Raw genomic sequence first — 21,992 nt, forward strand, 5'->3', positions numbered from 1 at the left:
CACTGCCTACTCGGTCCTTCCCGTCTCCACTGCCTACTCGGTCCTTCCCGTCTCCACTGCCTGCTCGGTCCTTCCCATCTCCACTACCTACTCGGTCCTTCCCGTCTCCACTACCTACTCGGTCCTTCCCGTCTCCACTACCTACTCTGTCCTTCCCGTCTCCACTACCTACTCTGTCCTTCCCGTCTCCACTACCTACTCTGTCCTTCCCGTCTCCACTACCTACTCTGTCCTTCCCGTCTCCACTACCTACTCTGTCCTTCCCGTCTCCACTACCTACTCTGTCCTTCCCGTCTCCACTACCTTCTCTGTCCTTCCCGTCTCCACTACCTACTCTGCCCTTCCCGTCTCCTCTACCTACTCTGTCCTTCCCCTCTCCACTACCTACTCGGTCCTTTCCGACTCCACTACCTACTCGGTCCTTCCTGCCTGCAGTACCTACTTGTCCTGTTCATCTTTAGTTCCTGCTCCATGCTTTGTGCAATCCTATACTAGCATCCCTGACCCTTGGGTCAATTGCAGCAGTACCTAGACTGCCCTGAAGTGGTACTTGGTGTCTACCTGCAGCCCAGTCTATTCTGAAAATCAGAGGCTCTGATGAAAATCTGACCTTTTTGGTTATCCAGATTTGAGACTGGACCAGGAAGTATAAACCAACGTAGAGCAGATGGGCATCAGAACAGGAAATTAGTTTAATCGGTAAGGGTAAACTTTTATCTCCTGTAAGAAAAAAAAATTGTTGTAAGTTTTTCATTCATTTCTTAAGTAGGACATTTTTATTTTTTTATTTTTTACCCTTTTTGGGTATATAGACGACATCACAATAGCAAAACGCCAAAGACAGTGTTTACATCGGACTTAGACACTGACCTGGGTCATCAAGATCCGTGCTGGTATATTTCATTTCCAAAAATGAAGCTCTAATTTTATACCATATCAGTTTATATAGATGATGTTATAGGACCAAAGCGCCACTGGCGGTGTTACATCTGATATACACCATTGAGAGCAGTGCCGTGACGGTACATGGGTCGTCTGATGGACTAATAAAGAATGTTTTCGTTAAATTTGCATTTCATAATTTGACCCTTAATTCACTGATTATTGGGGTAGCAGGGGGGGGGGAATAAATGAGAATAATTAAACTCGCAGTTGTGGATCGCCATCAAATTATTGAGATGTCTGTTTGCTCAGTGAACCAGTGAGATGTGATTTTCGGAGAAGGTAATTGTGGTTTCTATTTCTGTGTTTCAGCATACAGATCTGTGTCAGTACATGGACAAATACCCCGGGGGCCTGCATCCTGAAAATGTGAAGGTAAGGCATCTGTATATATGTAATGATCAGCCGAGATTACTAGCGGGCTTAAAGGCACATTGGGTAAAAGTCGGAATAACCCATCGATTTCTTCAGGATTGGACGACCATCTAATGTGAATCCAACTCTTACCCTATAGATGATGTCAGCGGCGAGACGAATCCGGCTGTTGGGCGATTCTTTTTTTTTTTTTTTTCGGGGTGGAGGAGGGGGTGGTGGTATATGTACGGGGGTTTGTAGGGAGAAAAAGCAAAGTTAACTACCAAAAAAGGGGAACTTTTAGCCACTATTCCATTATGATATACAGTATTGTTACTAATACGCCAGTCTGGATGGCTCTTTCATTGCAGCAAAGTATACATTAGCTGTAAATGGCTCATACCTGGGGCAAAGTATGATAAGGTGACTTAGGTGGTATTGCAATACAAGCTGATGTGTAAATAGGAAATAAATGCAGTTTATCAGTAGTTGCACAATTCTGCAAATGACTACATTAATCCTACATTTATTGGAAAATGCCCTTAGTATAAAATATTGCTTGGTCTTATCAGGAGATAAAGTGCTCTTAGATTAGGAAATGCTTCTATTAAAGTGTCAGTACATAATAAGGCAATAGTATTATAGCATATCTAAAGTATCTACAGTACGTGACTACCAGTACACTGCATATATCTCAGACAAGCATTTAGCGGTCAGCTAGATCAATTAAGGAAAGATGTAAAATGAGAAGCCATGTAAACTAAATCAATATCCAGTACCTGAGCGTTAATGTCTGGTGTGTGTGGCTGGTGTCCCTCCACCCCGACGCACGTTTTGCCCTATTTCCCGAAACTTTGCAATTTATTTCTTATTGAAAATCGTCTCTGTTCTCAAGAATGAATGGAATTTTGTTTTTACTTTGATAGACTGTAGAGGTGGCTGGTAACTTTATCAGAGGTGGCTGGTTTCCTAGGCAAGGAGTGCAGCGCTTACAAGCTCTTTGCTTTTGAGCCTGTAAGTACTGTTCTGAACCTTGTACACTAGGCAAGGAGTGCAGCACCTGCAAGCCCTTTGCTTTCAAGGTTATAAGTATTGCTCTGAACCTTGTTTCCTAGGCAAGGAGTGCAGCACTTACAAGCTCTTTGCTTTTGAGCTTGTAAGCACTGCTCTAAACCTTGCTTCCTAGGCAAGGAGTGCAGTGCTTACAAGCTTTTTGTCTTTGAGCCTGTAAGTACTGCTCTGAACCTTATATACTAAGCAAGGAGTGCAGCACCTGCAAGCCCTTTGCTTTTAAGGTTATAAGCACTGCTCTGAACCTTGTTTCCTAGGGAAAGAGTGCAATGCCTACAAGATCTTTGCTTTTGAGCTTGTAAGCACTGCTCTGAACCTTGTTTCCTAGGCAAGGAGTGAAGCACCAGCAAGCACTTTGCTTTTCAGCTTGAAAGCACTGCACTGAAGATGGCCAAATTAGCTGGAAATATCTGCTGAGCTTTAGTATCCCTGTACTCCTTCAACTGAGCACAATTTGGGCCTGAAACAAAAAATTTAGGCAACCCATTTAATCCCCTTTATTTAGAAAGTGACATCTGCAGCCTTTTACAAATCAAAGGTATAAAGAAATAATATATTTCAAATACATAATTTTTTTACCATGACATTTTTGTTTTCTGCTGCTGTTGTGTAACGGCTTCCGCTTGACCCTCTATTTTTTTTCCCATGACATTAGATGGTCTCCGGCCTTTTTTAGCATTTTTCCATATTTCCTTTCTAAAATTAGCAGTTTATTACGGAGCTTTCCGGCTGTGGCAGCAGATGATAAAATGGGATGAATCGGTTTGATATTAACATAGTGGAGACAATACTGGCCGGGGTCCAGCGTCCGGGGGAGCCCGTATTAATTATGCCGTCCGCACAACATCTCTGTTTTCAGACTGAATGGACGAACACAGCAAGACCCTTAATAAAGCTGTCTGAGTCAATAGCGGGTGTCACGCAGGATACGATCCAGTCCGGCGCTCTCTTGTCTATCCATCTATTTAAATTAGATGATCCGTCGACAAGTTACTTATACGAATTGCTTCCACTTGTTTTGCTGCTTTGTGCTGTCACTCACATCACAAGGTCGTCGTAAATTGCATTTTTCCTAAACACTGTGCCTTGCAAAAGTATTCACACCCTGTGAACTTTTCCACATTTTTTTCCAAGATACACCATGAAACCTAAATATATTTCATTTGGAATTTTATGTGATGTATACCAATACTAAGTAGCAAGTATTTGCAAAAAAAATGTTGCTAATGTACTCCACAGCCCAAAGTGAAATATTTTGGATACTTTAGCAAGACTTTTTGAGCTAAAAAGATGCAAAACAGGTAAAGACGAAAATATAGAGCATTTGTGACTGGGTATGTAATGACTGGCCCTCAGACTTGAGACCCTGCGCTGTCCCTTATCTCGGAGGTAGGCTTGATTGTAGCCAGGTCCGAGCCCCCAGTGTGACCCTGATTCCTGTCCAAGCCCTGATCTTACTCCCCTCTCTCCCACTCCTTCGGTGTGGACCAGAAAACACAAATACAAAACCCCACAAAAAGACACGGACAAGGGAGAATGGAAACTCGGACATACAGCACTCAAAACACACAGGAGAGACCAATATGTGTTGCGGGGATAAAAGAAAGCGGGAAGAGAGTAACGCACAACAGGGGAACGCTCACACCGCTCAAAAGCACAACACGGATCACCATTTACAGGAACATCACAAGACTGGGATCACTGGAGCTTATGCTGAAGCTATAATCTGCGCATAATGAAAAAAAGCCGTGCCTTAAAAAGGAAAGAGACAGCTGCACGTGGCCCTGAGCACTTAGGTCCTGCTCACCAGTCTGCAGGAATTAACTCCTGCAGGGCTGAAGACCAGTGAACCTGAATCAGCCGATGCCCAGCTTTGGCTGAACAATCCAGAAGCCTCCGGTCGCTTGTCAGACTCTGTAGTATGAACAGAGTCTGACGACACCATGCCAGCAGGTTTGTGCAGAGCCGAACATCGCATGACAGCATTTTTAATTTTGCAGAAAATTAATGATCCTTGTGCTCCATTTAGTAGAATGTGGTGCAAAAATGTCAACGGAAAACCATGAGAAAAACAAACATGATGAAGGGCGCCCTGTGTGCTCACTGCTTATCCGTGTAATCGATCTAACTGAGATATTCCATTGATCTAAAGATAATTCTACCAGTCCGCACAATACATCAGCTGGAAATAGTAATCAATAATATACAGATTTAAAGGGCTTTATATGTGATTGTGTCATCGCCATTGTCTGACCACGATCCATGTTACTACTATGTAACTTGGTTGTAAGGATTTTTATGTAATGACCGGCCGCGCTCCTCGGATCCTCCTCTTCTGTATTTCTATTATTTTAAATATTGACCCGTTCATGAAAATCATAGGGAATTGTCTTAAACATTGTCATTCATGTGTTTGGGTTTTTTTTCACGGATATATTTCAGGCAGAATTCATGTAGATGTTTGTCAGGCGCTGTTTACGTTGTGTTTTTTTTTTTTTAACTGAAAAATCTCAATATTAAGTGTCACACAATTGCAGCAATATCCGTGATATTTTTATTCCAAGTATCATCTGCCAGTTTTGCAAATTTTTTTTTGAAAAAGGATTTAGGCTTCCAATCCCTGATAAATATATTATATTTTACTACGGAACTAATCCTAATAGATTTATTTCTAGAGGGTGCTTTACAACATCGCTAACGATATATTGTCGGGGTCATGTCGTTAGTGACACACATCCGGCGCAGGTAGCGACATCGCAGCATGTGACACCAAGGAGCGACGATCGAGCGCAAAAACGTGAAAAATCGTTGACACATCGCTCCTTTTCATAATATCGTTGGTGGTGCATGCCGCTGGTTGTTCATCGTTCCTGCGGCGTCACACATCGCTATGTGTGACACCGCAGGAGCGACGAACATCTCCTTACCTGCGTCCACCGGCAATGAGGAAGGAAGGAGGTGGGCGGGATGTTCCGGCCGCTCATCTCCTCCCCTCCTCTGCTATTGGCCGGCTGCTTAGTGACACCGCCGAACAATCCCTCCTTCAAGGGGGAGGTGCGTCATAGCGACGTCGCTGACAAGGTATGTGCGTGTGACTCTGTCATAGCGATAATGTTCGCTACGGCAGCGATCACCAAATGTCGCACGAACGACGGGGGCGGGTGCTATCGCTAGCGATGTCGCAGCATGTAAAGCACTCTTATGTGTACATAAAATCAGGATTTATTCGTGGATAGATGGATGGATACATACATGGATGGATACATGGATGGATACGTGGATGGATGGATACGTGGATGGATACATGAATGGATGGGATACATGGATGGGATACATGGATGGGATACATGGATGGGATACATGGATGGGATACATGGATGGATACGTGGATGGATACGTGGATGGATACGTGGATGGATACGTGGATGGATACGTGGATGGATACGTGGATGGATACGTGGATGGATACGTGGATGGATGGATACGTGGATGGATGGATACATGGATGGATGGATACATGGATGGATGGATACATGGATGGATGAATAAATGGTTGGATGGATGGATAGATGGATGAATAAATGGATGGATGGATGAATAAATGGATGGATGGATGAATAAATGGATGGATGGATGAATGGATGGATGGATGAATAAATGGATGGATGGATGAATAAATGGATGGATGGATGAATAAATGGATGGATGGATGAATAAATGGATGGATGGATGAATAAATGGATGGATGGATGAATAAACGGATGGATGGATGAATAAATGGATGGATGGATAGATGAATAAATAGATGGATGGATAGATGGATGAATAAATGGATGGATGGATGAATAAATGGATGGATGGATGAATAAATGGATGGATGAATAAATAGATGGATGGATAGATGGGTGAATGGATGGATGGATAGATGGGTGAATAAATGGATGGATGATAGATGGATGGATGGATGGATGGATAAATGGTTGGATGGATAAATAAATGGATGGATGGATAAATAAATGGATGGATAAATTGATTGGATGTCTGGATGGATGAATAAATGGATGGATGGATAAATGGTTGGATGGATGAAAAGATGGATGGATGGACAGATGAATAAAAGGTTGGATGGATGGATAAATGAATGGATAAATGGATAGATGAATGGATGGATAGATGGATGGATGGATGAATAAATGGTTGGATGGATAGATGGATAAATGAATAGATAGTTGGATATATTAGGAAAATTAATTGATAGATGGATACACGGATGGATGGATGGATGGATAAATAGATGGCTACATGGAAGGATGGATATGTGGATGGATAGATAGATGGATAGATAGATTAATAGATGGGTGGATACATGAATGGATAAATAAGATAGACACACAGATAGATAAAAGGTAGACAGAAATGAGAGGTATATGGTTGATATTAGATTGATAGATTTGAGAGCGATAGATACAATATAGATGCAGATGAGAGGTATATACAGTGCCTACAAGTAGTATTCAACCCCCTGCAGATTTAGCAGGTTTACACATTCGGAATTAACTTGGCATTGTGACATTTGGACTGTAGATCAGCCTGGAAGTGTGAAATGCACTGCAGCAAAAAAGAATGTTATTTCTTTTTTTTTAAATTGTGAAAAGTTTATTCAGAGGGTCATTTATTATTCAACCCCTCAAACCACCAGAATTCTGTTTGGTTCCCCTAAAGTATTAAGAAGTATTTCAGGCACAAAGAACAATGAGCTTCACATGTTTGGATTAATTATCTCTTTTTCCAGCCTTTTCTGACTAATTAAGACCCTCCCCAAACTTGTGAACAGCACTCATACATGGTCAACATGGGAAAGACAAAGGAGCATTCCAAGGCCATCAGAGACAAGATCGTGGAGGGTCACAAGGCTGGCAAGGGGTACAAAACCCTTTCCAAGGAGTTGGGCCTACCTGTCTCCACTGTTGGGAGCATCATCCGGAAGTGGAAGGCTTATGGAACTACTGTTAGCCTTCCACGGCCTGGACAGCCTTTGAAAATTTCCACCCGTGCCGAGGCCAGGCTTGTCCGAAGAGTCAAGGCTAACCCAAGGACAACAAGGAAGGAGCTCCGGGAAGATCTCATGGCAGTGGGGACATTGGTTTCAGTCAATACCATAAGTAACGTACTCCACCGCAATGGTCTCCGTTCCAGACGAGCCCGTAAGGTACCTTTACTTTCAAAGCGTCATGTCAAGGCTCGTCTACAGTTTGCTCATGATCACTTGGAGGACTCTGAGACAGACTGGTTCAAGGTTCTCTGGTCTGATGAGACCAAGATCGAGATCTTTGGTGCCAACCACACACGTGACGTTTGGAGACTGGATGGCACTGCATATGACCCCAAGAATACCATCCCTACAGTCAAGCATGGTGGTGGCAGCATCATGCTGTGGGGCTGTTTCTCAGCCAAGGGGCCTGGCCATCTGGTCCGCATCCATGGGAAGATCGATAGCACGGCCTACCTGGAGATTTTGGCCAAGAACCTCTGCTCCTCCATCAAGGATCTTAAGATGGGTCATCATTTCATCTTTCAACAAGACAACGACCCAAAGCACACAGCCAAGAAAACCAAGGCCTGGTTGAAGAGGGAAAAAATCAAGGTGTTGCAGTGGCCTAGTCAGTCTCCTGACCTTAACCCAATTGAAAACTTGTGGAAGGAGCTCAAGATTAAAGTCCACATGAGACACCCAAAGAACCTAGATAACTTGGAGAAGATCTGCATGGAGGAGTGGGCCAAGATAACTCCAGAGACCTGTGCCGGCCTGATCAGGTCTTATAAAAGACGATTATTAGCTGTAATTGCAAACAAGGGTTATTCCACAAAATATTAAACCGAGGGGTTGAATAATAATTGACCCACACTTTTATGTTGAAAATTTATTAAAATTTAACTGAGCAACATAACTTGTTGGTTTGTAAGATTTATGCATCTGTTAATAAATCCTGCTCTTGTTTGAAGTTTGCAGGCTCTAACTTATTTGCATCTTATCAAACCTGCTAAATCTGCAGGGGGTTGAATACTACTTGTAGGCACTGTAGATAGTTATTAGACATATATCAGTAAGCATTATATTTTATATAAATAGGTTTATCTTTGGTTCCTTTGATGCATTGCCGAGTGTTGACATTTCGGAGGATTGTGGACGGCGGAGTTTGTACAATGTCATTAAATTTGAAAAATGTGCAAATTAGGAGCCGTTAGAGTTGATGGAGCTGAGAGAGAGGTAATATTGAGCCGTTCACAGTCCAGGGAGCAGGCAGGTGTGCACAAGTCCTGGTAATATTATACCAAATTAAGGCCGCCTGTCACAGCCGCCATAGAGAATCAATTATCCAGGTTGACATTTGTTCATTTTGTATTCCCCCCATTTTACACCGTCGTGTGTTCTCTCTCCAGACCCTTAATATTCTGTATGATCACACGCGGTCGGGGGAGCGGCGGCAGCTGCCGGCTGAGATTGAATTTTTAGCCCTTTGTGCAGTTATCATATCCAGCGCACAATGGTGCGTGTGGGATTTGCTGCGCTGACCGCAGACATTTTCCACTACAGCAATGCCGGAGTACAAAGGGGCAACCTCTTCATTTACGCATTTATACTTTGTGTTTTTCCAGCTTTTTGGTGAAATCAGACTTACAACTTTTCTTTCAGTTATGTTATTTTTTCTTTTCTTTTGTTGTTACATTTTTAGTTATTTTTTTCCAACAATTTTATTATTTTAGCCCTCTCTGGCTTAAACCTAAGCTTAAGCCTGAGCCTAACCCTAATTCTAAGCCTAACTCTAAGCCAGTCCTTAACCCTGGAGTTAGAGAAAGCGTAAAAATATTAAAGCAGCTCTTACTAATGAATGAAGAATCATTTTGAATCATGTAAACTGCATGCAATTCAATAATATCTTCATTCATTACATGCTAAATGTCTGTCCTCTCCGTTGCTGCCTATGCAGAGCACAGCAGTTGTGAAGTTTGGTCGTCGGCTGCTGCACTTAGCATGGGCAGAGCATGGAGATAACAAAGCTCACTTCATTATACTGAGCTTTGTGATTTCATTCACTGCCTATGAAGAGCACAGCAGTTTGGTCATAGGCTTCTGCACTTAGTGTAGGTAACACATGAGATGACAGCTCACTGTATTATACTGAGCTTTGTCACTTCGGCCCTTGCCTATGCAGAGTGCAGCAGTCATGATGTGTTTTGTCATCGGCTGCTGCACTTAGCGTAGGCAGAGCATGAGATAACAAAACTCACTTCATTATACTGAGCTTTGTCACTTCATTTACTGCCTATGTAGAGCGCAGCAGTTTGGTCATAGACTGCTGCACTTAGTATAGGGAACACATGAGATGACAAAGCTCACATAATTACACTGAGCTTTGTCCCTTTGGTCACTGCCTATGCAGAGCGCAGCAGTCATGATAAGTTTGGTCATCGGCTACTGCACTTGGCATAGGCAGAGCATGAGATAACAAAGCTCACTTCATTATACTGAGCTTTGACACTTTGGTCACTACCTATGCAGAGCGCAGCAGTTGATGACAACCTCTTCTTCACTGCTGCGCTCTGCATGAGCAGCTCAAGGCAGTCACAGACTGCATATTTACAGATGTGATCCGTTCACAGTGCAGGTGGTTTCAGGAAGGGCAGGGGTGGAGATTTTGCAGACTGACACCCACGTCATCTGTCCTCTTCCCTCCACTCTCCTGCACACTACGGCATTGCAGCCAGGGTCAATAAATGCATGGAGTTTTCTTCAATGGGTGTCACGGTGGTTCTGGAGAAAACTGGAAACAGGGGCACCTAAACTGACCTTCAGTCTAAGGGAGCCCTGGGTATCCCTGAGCTCAGAGCTACCTCTGCAGGTAAGGATGTCTGAGCCGCCTTCTTGACCCTGCTCCTGACCAGCCCTGATCTTATACCCCCTACCCCCTACCCCAGGGGATGTCCGGGACAGGAATGTGAAAAAAACAACAGAGATAGACAAACAGGGGAAACCAAAACTCTATCTCACAGCATGCTCACACACCGGTATAAGACAATAAGACGTTAGGAGGAAAATAAGAGCAGGGAGGAAACACCATGGGAGAACTCCTTACAACTCCACAAACCGCGCAATACAATCACCAGCAGGACTAGGACACAACAGCAGTCAGACCAACACAACAATAAACTATAGGCAGCATGGGTAGACCGATTCTACCATCTTAAAAAGTCCGGAAGCAAATGTTTCCATGTGATCCGAGAGGTAACCAGCAGGCTAGCAGGGGTTAACTCTTGCTAGCCTGACCATAAATGAGAACACAGCTGGTCGACACTCGAACCTGCCTGCATAGCTCAGAAATACTGCAGACACCATAAGGTGGAGTGTCAGAATCTGTAGTGTGAACAGCGTCTGATGCCGCCATGACACTCGGCGAGTTTTGAGCAAAACTCTGTGACAATGGGTAAATGGGTCATGAGTGATGACAATTTCTGTACCACGCTGCATAATATGTTGCTGCTATATTTTTTTCACTACCCCTGGATGTCTGATGATGTAAACTAATGACATTTGTTGTAGATCTGAGTGTTACTTTGCCGTCAGGCGCTCGGTCATTTTTTGCACATTCCATAGGAACCTTTTGACAATTCATCCTGTATCCAAGAAGAGCTCTTCAGCACATTACAGAAGGCTAAGCCCCCGGCACTGAAAGGAGACGCGGGGCTGAATACAGCGCGCAAGACGTGCTCCTGCCTCCTGCTGCTGGGAGCCCCGGGCCCCACAAAAGAGCTAATTCAAGTGTGTGTGAAAGGTTTTCCATGTAGCAGACCTCCTCTTCTTATATACTGGAACATTGGGACATTGTGAATTGACCATCGATGGTTGATGGGAAAGAACTGTAATTATTTGGAGCTGTATCGTAGCGTAAAATACTTTTTTATATTAATGTAACGCCTGCCTGGAACCACAGACTCAGACTGGCTGTCACAGACCGGTTAGAGGAAAGCTGCTCAAAAAGCAGGACCCCGAGAACCCCAAAACCCTTTAACCCCTATACAGGGATTAGGAATTATTGCAGGACCCCGGAGATGGCTACCTGAGGAAGGCTGACTCCAGCGGAGAGTTGTAGTCAGGCAGGGTCAAACTAGGAGATGCAGAACAGGGACAAAATTGTCAGACAAGGACGTAATCAGGTAACAAGGCAGAAGTCAAATCCGGATCTGGCAGCGAGGTAAAAATATGGCAGGCAGGAGGGTAGTCCGAGAACAGGCAGAGGTCAAAACACGGGGATCAATATTCAGAACAGAGCGGGAAGCAGAAACGAGCAGGAATACAAAACTATCTCTAGCAGTGACCAGCAGACAGGAGGGGGAATTAGAAGGGTGTGGTGTCTTCCCATTGGCTGTAGCTGGAAGACACACGCCACCTACAGTCAACCAGTGGTACTGCAGGTCCCAGGGAAACCCAGCTTAGTGGATGAGCGGAACCTACTCCTCTCCTATCACCAGCACAATCCATGGCGGGAACACAGCGTCACCTGGTGTTTGAAGCAGAAGTCACAGGAGCGGACTCTGGTGGGGACGTGACAAATTTGTATCCAAGAGCATATATACCATGGAAGCAAAATGTGCGCAATGGGTGAGCAGGACATTTTTGTTCTATCTCCTTTGCTAAAAAAGGGTTCTCCGACTCCTACAAGAAAAATGGTTGCTGTGGGTCTAACCTCAAGTGATCACAAAAACAGAATTCGTGTGTCCAACTCTTTTAATTGCGAATCTGCCCCATGTGCGCGAAGCCATTTATTTCAATCAGTGATACCAGGGTACAGTGGTTGACTATCCCCTGACATTTGGTTGCTTTGGTCCTCCTGTTTTCACAGATAGACCCATCCCAAATATCCTGCTCCACCAAAAAGTATTTGTAAACTGAAAAATTAAAAATTGAAATATGTGATAATGTAATAACACAAGTAAACAAAAAAAACCCCTTTCACTACATGACTCCTGAGGCCAGAGTCACACTTGCGAGTGCCTCGCGTGTATCTCGCGCGAGTCTCTCATTGAATCACCCGGCACGGACTTGCACTCTCCGGACAGGAGCAGGTCGGTTGCATGTCTGTCTATGCAGCTGAGACGCTCCTGTCCGGAGAGCGTGAGTCCATGCCAGGTGATTCAATGAGCGTGAGTTACACACGAGGCACTCACAAGTGTGACTCCGGCCTAAGGCCGTTTTACACGCAACGACATCGCTAACGAGATATCGCTGGGGTCACGGAATTCGTGACAAACAATCCTGCCTCGTTAGCGACGTCATTGCGTGCGACACCTACGAGCGTCCGCTAACGATCCAAAATACTCACCAAATCGTTGATCGTTGACACGTCGTTCATTTCCCAAATATCGTTGCTTGTTCTGGACGCAGGTTGTTTGTCGTTCCTGAAGTAGCGGGAATAAAATAAGAACAAAATCTGTCCTCTTTACATAAATCTCCACAATGAAAGTCGTCCGAATCTTCTCTATGGGGGCCTCTCGACTCTTCTTTGGCAAATTATATCAGGGCATATAAAGATGAGACATTTTTAGGTTTTTGCACCCAGTTCAGACATAGAATGGAGATCCAAACGTTATTCCTTATTTGATTGCTACTTTAGTCTGTAGTTTGTAGCTAAATTTGAAGAGGACCTTCCGTAAATTTGTAATTTTTATACCTGGTGTAAATTTGGCTATTCTCCCGAATCCAGCGCTGGTTTTCTTTAGTTCCTCTACCTCTCCATTCCTGAGATATGGCCCTATCATATCTTGTATAGAAATCTAGTCTTATTAGCCAACTGGGCGTGGTCATAAAGAGACTCTGAAGAAAATAGTTGAAGACCACAACCACTTAGTTAAAATAACTAGATTTATGTACTGGGAAGCAGGGGCTATAACTCCAGAATGGAAAGGCGCAGGAACAGAAGTGTCACATGGAGATCTCTACAAACGTGGGTTTGGTTCAGACTGCAGATTGTGACAATCTGCTCAATAACTTCCTTGGTGTCTGTGATCAACACAGTCAGACTCGGGCGCCGACCTGCAGAGGAGTTAGGCCATAGCTAGGGTAGCAAGATTTAATCTTTGCTAGTCTTCTTGTTAGTCTCCTTTTGATCACATGTTGTGGGGAAGCCAATCACATCTGCTCCCCTCTTATATATGCTGGCTAGATCCTACCACCTATGCCAACTATAGTTTATCTTAACTGGTCTAGTGAGGGGTTGTGATCCAGACTATTTTGTGGTTGTTATACTTGCTGTTGTGTAGGTTACCCTTGTTGTCTTTTTGTTACCTTCCCACTCTTGCTTTTCTCCTGAGTCTCCAATTGTCCATTCCTGTGTGTGTGTGTGTGTGTGTGTGTGTGTGTGTGTGTGTGTAGTATGTCAGAATTTTGGTTTTCCTTTTTCTGTCTTTGTTTTCCTTCTCATTCCTACCCCGTCTTTATTTACTTGGTGGAAGAGTGTATCAGAATAGTACTGGTCAGGAGCATAGCCAAGAACGGGACTCTGGCATCTCCACCATTAGGAGCATCCATGAGGTTAGGGATAGCCTAGGGTCCCTTAGCATAATGGACAGCATAGGAGCCCCTGACTACTGCTATCCTAACAGGTCATGACAATAAGAGAAACAACACTGGATTCAGGAGAGCAGCGGCGTTTACACCAGGTAAAAAATAAAAACTTTTATGGCCAATTTCTAGCATGGTAAAAAAAATCATCGTTATTTATATGATAATCACAAGATGCAATGTAGAAATCATATTGTAACAGTGAAAATCTCTAGATAGGATTTTTCCAGGTTAGGGTTATGCTTATTATTTGGGGAAAGAATATGGAATGTTTTGGTTCCTTGTCTCCTTGGAAACCAGAACATTTAAGTGATAATGGCCAATCAGGATTGCCACAAGCAAGAATCGCTTTATTATGGCCGTTTTCTCATTTCTTCTTAGTTCTTGCATTATCGGGTTGGTTTACTGAATTTCATAAGATTGTTATTTCCAAATATATTCCACCATGTACATGACCATTGAGGGGAACTGGATGGACGGATGCTTCATATTACCAGAGTAAATGAGTTACTCAGTGATGACTTCTGGCACCGGATCAATATCGCGCTCGGCCCGGACCCGTGGTTATGTTCTGCTCTCTATGTAGCAGTGTAATTAATCCCAGAAACCAATATGATTTTAGCTTTATTGAAAATGATTTATTTTCTAAAAGGAGGGGAAAAAAAGTAATAAAACTGCAAAAGATAAAAACCTCATATGACTGCAATGTATAAGGAGGACCGCTTCAGGGAAGTGAAATAATTGTTCATGGTTATAGGTTTTGATGTCCCAGATGGATGGATCTGCTTCCTGCGAAACAGCGCCACTCCTGCCTAGGGTCTGAGCCTGGTACTGCAGCTCAATGGGCCATCAGACATGCACTAATTCAATGCTACATGTGCATGGTGTCCATATATTTGTAGATATGCATCCACTATTAACTCTCTAGGGTGTGAACAGAGCCTGTATAGCAACACAGAAAGTCCCTCCGTGTGCCGCCACATGGTGCATCTGTATAGCACTGTAATACAATTATTTATTATTATTATTATTATTATTATTAATAGAGCACCATTAATTCCATGGTGCTGTACATGAGAAGGGGGTTTCATACAGAATACATATACAAGTTACAGTAGACAGACTAGTACAGAGGGAAGAGGGCCCTACCCTTGCGGGCTTACGTTCTATAGGACTATGGGGAGGAGACAGTAGGTGGGGTGTAGATTGGGCGGCAGCTCCGCACGGAGGTCGGGCGGCAGCTCCGCACGGAGGTCGGGCGGCAGCTCCGCACGGAGGTCGGGCAGCAGTGAGTTCATTGTAAATTGTAGGCATTTCTGAACAGGTGGGTTTTCAGGTTCCGTTTGAAGTTTGCAAGGGTAGGGGATAGTCTGACGTGTTGAGGCAGCGAGTTCCAGGAGACTGGGGATGCTCGGGAGAAGTCTTGGAGTCGGTTGCATGAGGAGCGAATGAGAGAAGGAGATCTTGGGAGGACCGGAGGTGACGTGTTGGAGTGTAGTGGGAGATTAGTTCAGAGATATACGGAGGAGACAGATTATGCACAGCTTTGTAGGTCAGTGTTAGTAGTTTGAATTGAATGCGGTGGAAGATTGGGAGCCAGTGGAGGGACTTGCAGAGAGGAGAAGCGGGGTGGTATTGAGGAGAGAGGTGGATCAGTCGGGCAGCAGAATTAAGGATGGACTGGAGAGGGGCGAGCGTGTTAGCAGGGAGGCCACAGAGGAGGATGTTACAGTAATCGAGGCGGGAGATTATGAGAGCATGCACTAGCATTTTTATAGATTGCGAGTTGAGGAAAGGGCGGATTCTGGAAATATTTTTGAGTTGAAGACGGGCAGGAGGTGGTGAGGGATTGGATGTGTGGTATAAAGGACAAGGCAGAGTCAAAGGTCACTCCGAGGCAGCGAACTTTGGGTACTGGTGAGAGCGTGATGTTATTTATTGTAATAGATAGATCAGGTGGAGAGTGTAGGTGAGATGGAGGAAAGATGATTAGTTCAGTTTTGGCCACATTGAGCTTTAGGAAGCGAGAGAAGAAGGAGGATATGGCCGATAGACACTCCGGGATTCTGGACAGCAGAGATGTGGCATCTGGGCCAGAGAGGTAGATCTGGGTGTCGTCGGCATATAGGTGGTACTGGAAGCCATGGGACTTTGAGTTGTCCCAGGCCAAATGTGTAGATAGAAAAAAGTAAGGGTCCTAGGACAGAGCCTTGAGGGACACCAACAGAGCGATGGCGGGATGAAGAGGTTGTGTGAGAGTGGGAGACACTGAAAGTGCGATTGGAAAGGTATGAAAAGATCCAAGAGAGGGCAAGATCTCTGACACCAAGGGAAGAGAGGATCTGTAATAGGAGGGGGTGGTCAACGGTATTGAAGGCTGAGGACAGGTCTAGAAGTAGGAGTATAGAGAAGTGCTTGTTAGTTTGGCAGTAAGTAAGTCATTCGTGATTTTAGTCAGGGCAGTTTCAGTAGAATGATGTGGACGGAAGCCGGACTGTAGGTTGTCAAAGAGAGAGAGGAGAGGTGGGAGGAAAGTTCAGCATGGACGTGCTGTTCCAGGAGTTTTGAGGCAAGTGGGAGTAGTGATATGGGGCGATAGCTGGCAGCAGAGGTTGGATCAAGGGACGGTTTCTTTAGGATGGGTGTGACTGACATGTTTAAAGGCAGAGGGGAAGGTACCGGTCGTTATAGATAGGTTGAAGAGATGGGTTAAGGCTGGAATAAGGATGGTGGTGAGGTTGGGGAGGAGGTGGGATGGGATGGGATCACGTGCGCAGGTGGTGAGGTGCGCTTTTGAGAGAAGACGTGAAAGCTCTCCTTCGGTGATGGTGGGGAGGAAATTTATGGGGGAGGGGCAGTGGTCTGTTATGTGAAGGGGTTGTGGTGGTTGAGCAGAGAAGACTTGCCTTATTTGGTCTATTTTTTTCTTTGAAATAAGTGGCAAAGTCATTTTCTGTACTCTGCATCTGATAGTATATGCCACAATGGAAAATTGGAAACATATGGGGGAACATCAGGTGCTCTATTACTGCCGTAAGTATTGTATTGTATCTGGATATAATGTAACATGAATAGTTTAGCTCTCCTGCTTAAAGAGGATCAACCACCAGGATTTTAATATATAACCTAAAGCCAGTGCTATACTGGCGCCATCGTGCTGATTCTATATATACCTTTAGTTGTGAGATCAGATGTATACTTTCTGAAATACAGGCAAGTAAAGTTTGGGAAAGGCACTGTTATTTGATTGATGGCAGCTACAGAATATCTAATAGATGGGTCCGGTTTTGCTAGCTATTCCCGCCCCTGTCTGCCTATCTGTCCTTCCTCCCCCGGTCTCTGTTATTACAGAAGGAGGAAGGAAAGACAGGCAGCAGACAGGCGGGAATAACTAGCAAAACCAGACCCACCTATTAGATATTCTGTAGCTGTTATCAATCAAATAACAGTGCATTTTACAAACTTTACTTGCCTGTATTTCAAAAACTATACATCCGATCTCACAACTAAAGGTATGTATAGAATCAGCATGATAGCACCAGTATAGCACTGACTTTACTTTATATATGAAAATCCTGGTGGTTGGTCCTCTTTAAATATTGATAGCACCCACCGTAGACTTACCAAGTGACTGTGCAGAAGTCTTAAATCAGATCTCGCTGGCGTTATCTTCAAAATGTGCCAAAGACATAAAATATACCAAAACTACTTGCCTATGGCGGTATGCATGAATCAAAGTCAAGGGACTTGTTGCCTAAAGATTGATTGCTTAATGTCTGTCTCCTTGTTCCTTGAAATATCATCTTCAAGGTTTTCGCTAAGGAGACCGCTTGTATCTTATAGTACTGCTTATTCCTGTATCCGTTTTTTTCCAATTTATTTTATTATTGGAACATACCTCCCAGCTTTTGTAGAATAGAATGAGGGGCGAATAATGCCGCGCTCTATGCACGTTGTGTCAGATTAAAAGACCAAGAAAAACTCAGAATAAATAAACTGGTGACACATGTACGTACGCTATTGTGTGCTAAGGCTAGTGATTATTATCTGCAAGACCAAAATAGGGTCTGAAGCCCCCCAACTATGATTAGAGAGGGGCAGGGTATAGGCTTAGAAAAACATGGTTGGTTGTTTCTGACCTTTCACATTTGAGCTAGTAAACTGAATTAGGGCTCGTTCACACAAAGCATTTTTTCCCTTTAAACGTTTTTTTGTTTTTTTTTTAATATGGGAAAAATAATGCAGTATTTTACAGTGACAGCAAAGTCAGATTTATAAAACCTTATTCATATGGTGCATTTTTTCCTTACGTTTTTTGACTTTTGATGCTTTTTATTTTTTAAAATACAGCATGTCAATTCTTTCAGCATTTTTACAGCCATTTTTATCCATTGAGATCAAAATCACTTAGGACCAAAATATGCATAAAAAAAAATGCATATAAAGTCCACTGCAGTTTCCTGGTCGTAGCCTGTAATTTTTATGCAGAAAAAAAGCATTAGAAATGCTAGGTGTGAACATACCCTTAGGCTGAGCTGCAATACCACTATCAACCTGTGTAGAAGTGTAGCACTATTTTTTTAAAATAAATATATATAATTAATATAATTATATATGTGCCTATGTGTGTGTGTGTGTGTGTGTGTGTGTGTGTATATATATAATATATAAATACACACACATTTTATATATATATATATATATATATATATATATATATATATATATATATTTATATATATATATATATATATATATATATATATATATATATATATATATATAATATTTAGTGTGTATATATATATATATATATATATATGTATGTATGTATGTATGTATGTGTGTGTGTGTGTGTGTGTGTATATATATATATATATATATATGTGTGTATGTATATATATATAGTATACATATATATATCTCTATATATATATAATGTATACATATATATATCTCTATATATATATATAATGTATACATATATATATATATCTATATATAATATATATAATATACACAATATATATATAATACACACAATATATATATAATACACATAATATATATATATAATACACATAATATATATATAATATACATAATATATCTACACAATATAATATATATATATATAATATACATAATATATATATATATAATATACATAATATACATACTCGTGTGAGTGTGTGTATATATATATATATATATATATATATATATATATATATATATATATATATATATATATATATATATATATATATATATATATATATATATATATATATATATATATATATATATATATATATATATATATATATATGTGTGTGTGTGTATATATATATATATATATATATATATATATATATATATATATATATATATATAATGTGTATATATATACACATTTTATATATTATATACATTTTATTTATACACACATTTTATATACATATTATATATATATATAATATATAAAATGTGTGTGTATGTATATATATATATATATATATATATATATATATATATATATATATATATATATATAATGTATAATATATATATATATATATGTATAATATATATATAATACATTTATATTTGAAAACCTTTGTTCTTATGGATATTGGCTTGTCACTTTGACCTGTGTCTCTTTATCTATTAGTTATGAGTTGGTGGGTGAATATTTAACAAAAGTTTTCCTCTTTTAAGAAAAATGTTTCCTGTAATTTAAGCAGCTGTGAAATGAATTCTCACTACAATGCAAACGGAAGTGAATGAAAAGCTGAATATTTCCTGTTTTTTAAAAAAAAAAACCCCTGCAAAGCCAGTGACATATTGGAGCAGAAATATTAACTGCACTGACCTCTACCTACATTGTGAAAGAAGAGCAATACAATAATGTGGAGCTGAATATCAGCGAATAAAATAGTAACCTCCTAAAGAATTTGTGATCCTTTGAATCATGTTGAAATATTTTTGGTGAACGAATCTCATTACTCAAAAATACAATGTATCAATATTTATATTTACTTCTACAGCTGCAGGGAAAAAACTGTTTTATTCTCCTTGCAGCTGCTGACTTCCTGTCACTGGGGCTGTGAGCAGTCAGTGCTCTCTATATTTTGAGAGCGCTATGATCGCTCCTCTCTGCTGCTTTAGTGCCAGCCTGCTTCGCGAAGTGAAGTCGGGGAATCGCTGGATGAGCCGACACAGATCAACAGGGAACACATTCTTGTAAGAGGTGTGGGTCCTCGTTGTCAGAGAGGTTTTACCTGTGTCCACCCTTTTATCTTAATGCTTATTTGAATGTATAAACCCCCGGTAAGATATGATAAAAAAAAAAATAGTCCGCTCAGAATGTTGGACCTAAAAAGTGTTGAGGTGACTAGAAAGAGGCGGAACGTCACTGTTAGTTTAAAGTTGTTATATTCCTACTTGTTTACATTATTAAAAATGTATCAAATTCCGCAAACTTTTATATATTTTTGTAAACTTAGAAGATTTACAGACTCTGCTCCTCTTCTTTTTCTCTTGCAGTTATTTTTATTTCAGTTGCTGCGAGGACTGTCCTACATTCACCAAGGCCATATACTGCACCGAGACCTGAAACCACAGAACCTGCTAATAAGTGATACCGGGGAGCTGAAGCTGGCCGACTTTGGTAAGGAGATGATTACACAGATGAGGACGCTGCAGACTGTATTGATTTTTGTATGTTCTTCAGACAATGTGTTTTGTTTTTTTTGTTGTTAATGGTTATCTGAAAATGTAAAACAGGTCTATAGAGAGCAGAACACAGACACCTTTTTTTGCCTTTTTATTCAAGGTTGTTTTACATCTACCTATCTGTTTCTCTAATCTATCTCTCATATCTGTCCGTCTGTCTATCCATCTCCTATTATCATCTACTTATCTACATTATATATCTCTATAGCATACTAAGATAGCTATTTTCTTTCTCTTTCTTTTGTTCTCTCTTAAATTTTTCTTTTTCTCATTTTCTCATTTTTTCTTTTTTTTGTTTTTTTTTATTTTTATCTTCCTTTTTTTTGTTTCTTTCATTTTTTGTCTTTCTTTTTCTCCTTTTTTCTTTTTTTCTATTTCTTCCTCTACACTTTCATTCCCTTTTACCATCTTTCTTTCTTTCTCTTTCTTTCTTTCCTTTTTCTTTCCTTTTTCTTTCCTTTTTCTTTCCTTTTTCTTTCCTTTTTCTTTCCTTTTTCTTTCCTTTTTTCTTTTCCTTTTCTTTTCTTTCCTTTGCTTTCTGTTTTTTTCTTTTTCCCTTTCCTTTCGTTTCCTTTCTGTCCCTTCTTTCCTTTTTGTTCTTTCCTTTGCTTTCTGTCCATTCTTTCCTTTCCTTTCCTTTTTTTTTTCTATTCATTGACTCTATTCTTTATCTCTATTCGTTGTCTCTATCGATCTGGGAAAATATGGAGTTGATTGATAATTCCCTTGCAGTGGCCTCTACTGGGGAAAACTAATATTACATGGCGGCCAATCCCACAAGAGTGGAAACATGGGTTGCCCTGAACCCATTTAAACAGCTGGAAATTCTGAAAGTTGCATACATATCCTAGATGACAATTTTGCGTGTCACTCAATAGACAATATTGCAGACTGCAGTTATTACAGGTTTATGCAGGACTGTAACCCTTGCCAGTGATGAGGCAGTACGCAGGAATGGGCCCACTGGACCACAGGGGGACGTGGGCTTGCCCTGACGTGGGAGCGATTTGACTAAGGTGACACTCCCAGGTCCATGTCCAGGACTGTGGCAGCTGACCCCCAGGGCAGGAACAGGCTCATGTATGGACAGGCAGAGTCTCTAGAGCTGACAGGTGCAGACAGGATGGCTCGTGCAGGCAGGCACAGAGAGGGTATGGCAGGTGCAAGTTAATGAGAATGAGTGAAGATAACAGACAGTGGACAAATTGCAGGAGCTGACAACTAGCTAGCTAGATGGACATAAACTGACTAATTGACCATGTTGTTCAGG

The 21,992-nt window shown here is 41.5% G+C and overlaps 1 protein-coding gene across 4 annotated transcripts in view; it reads left to right on the forward strand.

Moving 5' to 3' along the window:
* CDK14 (cyclin dependent kinase 14) overlaps positions 1-21,992 on the forward strand; it is a 629,746-nt gene that overhangs the window by 380,047 nt on the left and 227,707 nt on the right. For all 4 annotated transcript variants that reach the window (XM_075315629.1, XM_075315630.1, XM_075315632.1 and 1 more), the window contains 2 exons: positions 1,255-1,317; positions 20,534-20,657. In XM_075315629.1, the coding sequence (XP_075171744.1) occupies positions 1,255-1,317; positions 20,534-20,657 (187 nt within the window). The remainder of the gene's footprint in view (positions 1-1,254; positions 1,318-20,533; positions 20,658-21,992) is intronic.

This window comes from Anomaloglossus baeobatrachus, chromosome 6 (assembly GCF_048569485.1).
Source record: "Anomaloglossus baeobatrachus isolate aAnoBae1 chromosome 6, aAnoBae1.hap1, whole genome shotgun sequence".
Classification (NCBI taxonomy): Eukaryota; Metazoa; Chordata; class Amphibia; order Anura; family Aromobatidae; genus Anomaloglossus; species Anomaloglossus baeobatrachus.